A 7,475-nucleotide genomic window follows, 5' to 3' on the forward strand; every position below is an offset into this window, starting at 1 on the left:
TATCAAAGAAATGAACCAATAAACATATTGAATGATGAGGTTATAAAAGATAATTTGTGTTTGGTTTGGCACATAATAGAGAGTATATTTTGCCAGTAAACAAGAATAGATGTGTGAACAATAGGAAGGAGAAGTAATAAGTTAAAGCTAACATAACTAGAAGTGGAATGCAGGAAGATTTATACAACTTAGGAATAACAACTCATAAAACACTTAGTAGAAGTGATCGCCAAAGAATCTTTTATTGAATTGACCCCAAATATTGGAACAAGGTTAAATATGATGATGATATCCGTTGATTTTGAAACTTTGTTTATTCTGCAAGATTTTTTGTTTTGGTTATTTTATTTTGAAATCACTATCATGGTTACACGTGTTGATGTAATCTGGTGTTTAAATCCTATGATCTTATTACAGATTGATTCAGCAAAATACAAAAGCATCTCATCAGGCTTCGGTGTCCTTCTTAAAGAGCAGGGTGTGAAAGGTTTCTTCAAGGGTTGGGCACCAACTCTGCTTGGTTATAGTGCTCAAGGTGCATTTAAGTATGGGTTTTATGAGTTCTTTAAGAAATACTACTCCGATATTGCTGGACCTGAGTATGCTGCGAAGTATAAGACTTTGATTTATCTTGCTGGATCTGCTTCTGCTGAATTTATTGCTGATATTGCTCTTTGTCCGATGGAGGCTGTGAAGGTTCGCATTCAAACTCAACCAGGCTTTGCAAGAGGCTTAAGTGATGGGTTACCTAAGATTGTCAAAGCTGAAGGGGCTCTCGGGTATAATGCGTGTTTGCAACACTTACTCTTTTGTTGTCTTCTTGGTTATATATTTTTTTAATTTTATTTTATTTTATAAAACTACAGGTTGTACAAGGGATTAGTTCCACTGTGGGGTCGCCAAATTCCTTGTAAGAAAAAAAAAATCCATTCCAGCTCTTATTTTTTTAATTTGTTTCAAGCTGCATTTATTTGTTCATCAATGGATTGTTTCAACTCTATCAACTATGTGAATTCTTGATAACAAGTTGTGTGAAAGGTTTCTTGCTCTACTTACGTATCTTGCTTTTGCACTATCCTCCATTTGCCTCCTTTTATTTGTGATATAGCTCGTTTCATTTGCTCCCATTTAATTACTTCAACTGCTCTAACTATTTGAGATTTTATAAATGGGCTAATTTTTTACATTACATTATGTTAATGGCTGCCGCACGGAGGCCTGACGGCGATGGTCGGGCAAAGGTTTAGCAGTAGTGACCTGGTGGCATGGATTCGTTGGCGGTGGTGTTGGGATGGAGCTCCAGGATTCTTCAAGGCCCAGAGCTCCTCTTCTTTCTCCTTCCTCTTCTCTCACTTCTTCATAAATATGGAGAAGATTCAAGGCAATTTTAGAGTGTTCCATTAGATGGTCCATATTGATTCTCTTGATCATGAAACATTTAATGAGTATTTAAGTGCTTTAGTGATGTCAAAATTGAGTGATCTTAGGCTTCTTGTCAACGGCTAATAGCGTGTATAATTGGATATGCACGTCATTAAGATCACTTTGATATTCATGATGATCACAACTTAGTACTCTCAAAAGAGACCTGCAATTTCTCAAAAGGAAGTGATTAACGACCATTTGTCCTTTAGAATTATATGGAATGTGTTCTCAAGAAGAAATGAAACAGCACATGATTTTTTTTTCTTTACCAATGTCTAAGGTTCAAAATCTATTTCTGTTGATATATTTAAATACATTGCCATATGATTGGCATTGCTAGATGATTGATATAAAACTACCTAACATCCGCATGCAGATACCATGATGAAATTTGCATCTTTCGAGAACATAGTTGAGATGACGTACAAATACGCCATTCCTACACCAAAGGAACAGTGCAGCAAATCTTTTCAACTGGGAGTGAGCTTTGCAGGTGGTTATGTTGCTGGAATCTTATGCGCTGTTGTTTCACAACCAGCAGACAATTTGGTCTCCTTTCTCAACAATTCCAAGGGGGCTACAGTTGGTGATGTGAGTTCATTATTTGTTGTTTTAGGCTTCGTTTGGGACGGCTTTCTTACTGCTTCATAATGCGACTTTCTAGTACAACAATTAAAATTTTTATACTAAAAAGCTGCTTTAAGAAGCATAAAGAAAGTCGTTCCAAACGAAGCCTTAATCTTGTTTTGTTATCACTTTTAATCGTTCATGATTTTAATGGTAATAACCCTGATGCTATCAGGCTGTTAACAAGTTAGGTCTCTCGGGTCTCTTCACTCGTGGTCTTCCTCTACGTATAGTCATGATTGGAACCTTAACGGGAACGCAGTGGGTAATCTACGATGCAGTCAAAGTGTTTTTTAACCTGTAAGCAAATTAATTTGATGTTGCTCTCCTTTTAATATAAGTTTTTCATATTCCTTGCTTTGATTGTTTATTTATTTTGTTAAATAAAGAAAATTCCTACTTGCTGACCACCCTAGAAAAAAATATCAAATAATTTGAATCAATTCCTACCAAAGATTCATTCATTTTCTTTCATATTCCTCCATCTTAAAAGATAAGTTCCTATGTTTTAGTAATTCGTTTTTAGCCAAAACTTACTATTCTGAAATCTTAATTTTGGGTAGCAAAACAGGAGTTATCTTGTAGTGAAATGAATATAGATTTTATTTTGATGTAAGTGTGTTATAGAAAAAGTTAATGGCATGGATGAGGATATATATTCTAAATTTTAGTCTAAATGATTGGACTAGAGAAGTGCTAGCATATTATAGAGATTTAATTGTAAATTTAAGAAAACCATAGTTAGATTAGCTATTTGTATGGATTTAATTAGGTGTTGGATGATAAATAAGAAATTGCTAGTCAGGGGTGTTAATTCTTTTTGGCAAATCAGGTTTGATGTTAAATTGATGTGACCTGAATAAATTTGGCCTAAACCCAACTCTTTTATGATACAGGTAAAAAGTGTTTCTTTAATCCGACCAATTTGACCTGTTTATCATATAGATCCTATAGTTTTTAAGATCAATGAAATCCTGTTAACACAAATGTGACCCATTTAACCTGTTAACCAAAGCCCAAATGATAACAAGGTTGATTTTGGATTTCCAGATCTATCCGAGCCTAAACTTAAAGATTAATCTAGTCAAGATTTCCAACTTGAACATAACCCGAAAATTAACTGGTCAATTCAAACTCATATTTTATGAGTCAGGTTCAAATAAGGTCATTTATTGACACCCCTATTGATAACAAAAATAATCGTGCTTGAAATGATAATGATGAGATGGATGTTTGGCAAGACAAACAATAAGTTGAGTAATATTTAGACTAAAGGACTACTAGTAATAGCATCTTTTGAAGGTAAAAATGATGAAAAATAAAGCTAGGCAATATTGATAAATTTTGTGAATAAGATTTATAAGACTCATCTATAACTCAAAATTTTCCTGCCATAAATCTACATAGATTTGTCTTCTCGCATCATTTACATAAGATATTATGAGCTCAAATCTTCCGCTACAGATCCTGCATATGTTGCTTTACATGCTTGTTAATTACCTTTTGTCTTGCACTCATTACCCATTACTGATGGCTGAATCTGCTCTCAGGCCAACAACTGGAGGAGCAGCTCCGGCGACGTCCTCTAAATGAACCTCAGCTTAGCACATTTATTGCAGTCTTTCAGGCATGAAATTCTTTTTACAGATATTTTTATCATATATATTAGATCCAAATTATGCTTGATTATTTTCACTTTTTCAGCAGCCAACTATTTCATATTTGTATTTTTCTTTTCATTTTTGGATGGTTTTCATCATCCTCTCGATGTAATAAAAAATAAGTTGAGTAGTGACACTTCAGTTTCGTTTGAGGTGGCTTTCTTAATGCTTTTCAAAACATTTTTTATTACAAAAATTTCTAATTAAATAAATTTTTGTAACTAAAAAACTGCTTTAAAAACAGTAAAAAAGCTGTCCCAAACTAAGCTTTCATTGCAGCAAAAGTATGGTTTGGAATAAGTGATGCTATGTATTCTTCCTTAGTATCTTATATAAATTTAAGGCTTGTTGTCCCAATTAAGGTCATCTCCTACGAGAAATTATTTTGTGCGGACACCGGACCGTCCATAGATGAATCAGAACACGCTATGTCGCCTAGTATACAACGATACACAGCTGCAGTACACAGGAAAAAAGTTTGTGGTGGGTTTTGATTGGCCTTCGGAGAGCGCCGTTTCCGCACACCCTTAGAAAATGTCTTTTTTCATCACTCGTACTTGGATTCGTACTTGATATACTATTGAGATTATCATTAAAAGATTTGTTAGATATTAGTCCAGATTTTATGTCACTAGTCTGCACGAAAGAAGCCTTAAAAAGCCTAAGAGTGAGGAGAGCCACCGAGGGATTTTCACTTGCGTAGGAACGACGTCCGGAGCAGAGGTTGAGGTAGCGCTAGGCCAGGCGCAATTCTGCCTTTATGCTTGTGTTGCTCAAGTCAGACAAGATCAGTAAGAAGTATTTCTTGTTTATTATTCGGTGAAATCTTGTTCACCATAGGAGCAGATTTGTGTCATAGTGGCACATATTAAGTTTTTTTGTCTCTTGATCATATCGATGCAAAGGTTCGAGATCGACAAGTTCAAGGGGGAGAACGATTTCAGCCTATGACTGATCTTTTCAAGATGAAGGCTCTATTGGTTCATCAAACCCTTGCCGATGCAATTTTTGAAGAAAATCTTTCTGCAGTCACTGACAGGGCCAGGGCTAGGGAAATGCAACTGAAGACGCACAATATCATCCTTCTCTCTCTTGGTGACAAAGTGTTGAGGGAGGTTGCTGAAGAAGGTACGACATTAGAGGTATAAAGGAAGTTTGAATCAATTTATATGAAAAAGATCGCTTACTAATCGACTAATGTTGAAGAAACAATTATATACACTTCAAATGGAAGAAACCAAGGAACTTAGAAAGCATTTGGATGATTTTAATAAATTGATTCTTGACCTCAAAAATGTTGATGTGACAATAGACGAAGAAGATCAAGGGATCATACTCCTCAGCTCTCTGCCGAAGACATGAAAACATAGTGGACACTATGTTGTATGGGAAGCAAACATTGACAATGACGGAGGTAAAGTTTGTCTTAATGTCAAAAGACGTTCAAAGAAAATCTGAACAAAAAGAAGATAATAGTGGCAGCATTTTGATTGCTAGAGGAAGATTAGAATTCAATAGGAATAAGTCCAACAAGAAGTGTTTTTTTTGTCACAAGAAATGACACTTTAAGAAATATTGTCCTAATTTGATAAAAATGCAAGGATTTGGACTCAATTCAAAAGCCAGCTTAGCAGTAGCAGCAGACTTGTGAGACGGTTAGATTGATTTAGATGTTTTGTAAAATTTTGACTAAGTGGAAGATTGTTAGATATTAGTCCATATTTTAGGTTGCTTCTTTGTACTTTCTTGTAGTTTCTTTGGTTTGTGTTGCCTTTGCTATAGCCTTTTTTGCCTTTAAATAAGTGCAATAGGTTGTAATAGGTTTATGCCATTTCAATAGAATTTATGTTCACTTTCTTTTCATCTCTTTCTCCCTCTCTTCAATAAGCTGAAAACTGAGCTTCTCTTCCTCTCAAAGATCCTACAAGATTCTTTTTAGTATATCCAAGCCTCTGACCATTGGCAATCTCAGTCATATTATATTTCTACATTGCGAAGACCTATTAATTCCTCCTATAAATGACAAAAAAATTTGTACCCATTGTACACATTATGACATAAGATTTTGTTCTTTCGAAGTTTGTCTTACATAATATTGAGATGAATATGCCTTATTTCATTCTAATGATGCCACTTCTTAATGTTTTAGCTCAATTATCTTAGGCCCTTCTCCCTTGATATCAAGCTCATGAATATTATAAACAACCCTTAATTATATGTTGTTAACCTCTTTATATAAGGGTGATTCTTAAGCGGTTCTTACTTCATAACAAAGTCTTCCATGGCATTTCTATATATTAACCTAAAACTATTTACGTAAGGCAAAATGACAATCCCTAATAAAGAGTGTTATTAGGCTTCATATCTAAAATTAGGGGTGTCAATATTTGGAATTTTTATTGCGTCCTCCCACCTAACGTAGAGATACGTCCTCCCAGAGCTAAAATCGCGCTAAAAAATGAGAAATACCAAGCAAATACCGAGCAATACCAAACAATAGCGAGGAATATCATCATGTGAAGACCAATACTGAGTTATACCGAGCAATACAAAAAAATATCTAGTTTTTCCTAGAAAAAACTCGGTATTTTTTTGTATTGCTCGGTATTGCTCGGTATAACTCGGTATTGGTCTTCACATGATGATATTCCTCGTTATTTTCAAATAATACGTAGCAATACCGAGCAAAACCGAGTTTTTTGGCGGTAGGAGGACGTATCTCTACGTCAGGTGGGAGGACGCAATAAAAATTCCAATATTTGATACGACCCGAAAACCCGACTCAAACCCAACCCAAAAATTTCAGGTTAGGGTTAACCTGAACCTGAAATGGGTCGGGTTTGGGTTCAACATTTTGACCCATTTCAAAAATTGGGTCGGGTTCGGGTTAACCCTTTGACCCGAAATTGACCCGAAAACCTGATTTTGACCCGTTTTTTACCCGAAAAAGAGGAGATTGACATGTTTTTTACCTGAAAACTAGTAATTTTTTTGTTGGAAACAGATCATTCGGGTCGTGTCGGGTTGACCCGGACCCGAAGCGGGTCGGGTTCGGGTCTGGAAAACCGATCTATTTTCAAAAATGGGTCGGGTTAGGGTTAACTTGAATAGTGCCGGGTCAATTTCGAGTTCGACCTAAATCCGACCCGTGACCCGAAATTGACACCCCTATCTAAAATGAACCTTGTTTAGTCTCCCAAATTATTTGGAAGAGATCTCTAGGACTTTTTCTTTATGAGTTTTTTAATGATATTCATGAAATAATATTAAATTTGTTAGCCTTTGTGACTTAATAATCTCTCTCTCCAATGGATAGAACTCTTGCCTTTATTTTAAGCCTTCACTATAAAAAAGTCATCAAATACCGGTAGAAATTCTAGCAGCAAATTTTTTATGATATTTTTGGCGGCCTTATCAGCGGAATAACTGCCGGTTGTAGGCTATGATCTAGCATAAGGAATAAAATATATTATCTTTAAAGTTTCTTGTTAATAAGTGGCTTGGATTGATTGGAGAAGTGGTTGACTTGCTTAGAGGGAAAAATTACGTCAGCCAAATTTATTATCAATTTTTAAGAGATATATAGTTAGAAAAAATTCAAATGTATAATACAATATTACGTAATAATTATATTGAACAATATATCACATTTTTTTATAATTCTATGAAAAAGTTATTGTTAATTATCTCATGATCTCATCTATATATAATTTCTGTCATAACTTTTTTCTTCTTTGAACAAAGAAATATATTATATATATA

At 34.8% G+C, this 7,475-nt stretch overlaps 1 protein-coding gene across 1 annotated transcript; it reads left to right on the forward strand.

The window, feature by feature from the left end:
* The first annotated feature begins 363 nt into the window (after positions 1-363).
* On the forward strand, positions 364-4,013 carry LOC110115314 (mitochondrial phosphate carrier protein 3, mitochondrial-like). The gene is made up of 5 exons (XM_020848508.2): positions 364-779; positions 867-910; positions 1,802-2,016; positions 2,228-2,352; positions 3,603-4,013. Exons 1-5 carry the CDS (start codon positions 364-366, stop codon positions 3,643-3,645), a joined length of 843 nt encoding a protein of 280 aa, XP_020704167.1. The 3' UTR covers positions 3,646-4,013.
* The last annotated feature ends 3,462 nt before the right edge of the window (positions 4,014-7,475 follow it).

Source organism: Dendrobium catenatum, unplaced genomic scaffold, assembly GCF_001605985.2.
Source record: "Dendrobium catenatum unplaced genomic scaffold, ASM160598v2 fragScaff_scaffold_586, whole genome shotgun sequence".
NCBI lineage: Eukaryota > Viridiplantae > Streptophyta > Magnoliopsida > Asparagales > Orchidaceae > Dendrobium > Dendrobium catenatum.

Coding starts and splice junctions, on each gene's coding strand:
- LOC110115314 (XM_020848508.2), top strand. CDS start 364: ATGGTTACACGTGTTGATGTAATCTGGTGTTTAAATCCTATGATCTTA. Junction 780..866: donor AAAGCTGAAGGGGCTCTCGG/GTATAATGCGTG, acceptor ATAAAACTACAG/GTTGTACAAGGGATTAGTTC. Junction 2,353..3,602: donor GTCAAAGTGTTTTTTAACCT/GTAAGCAAATTA, acceptor ATCTGCTCTCAG/GCCAACAACTGGAGGAGCAG.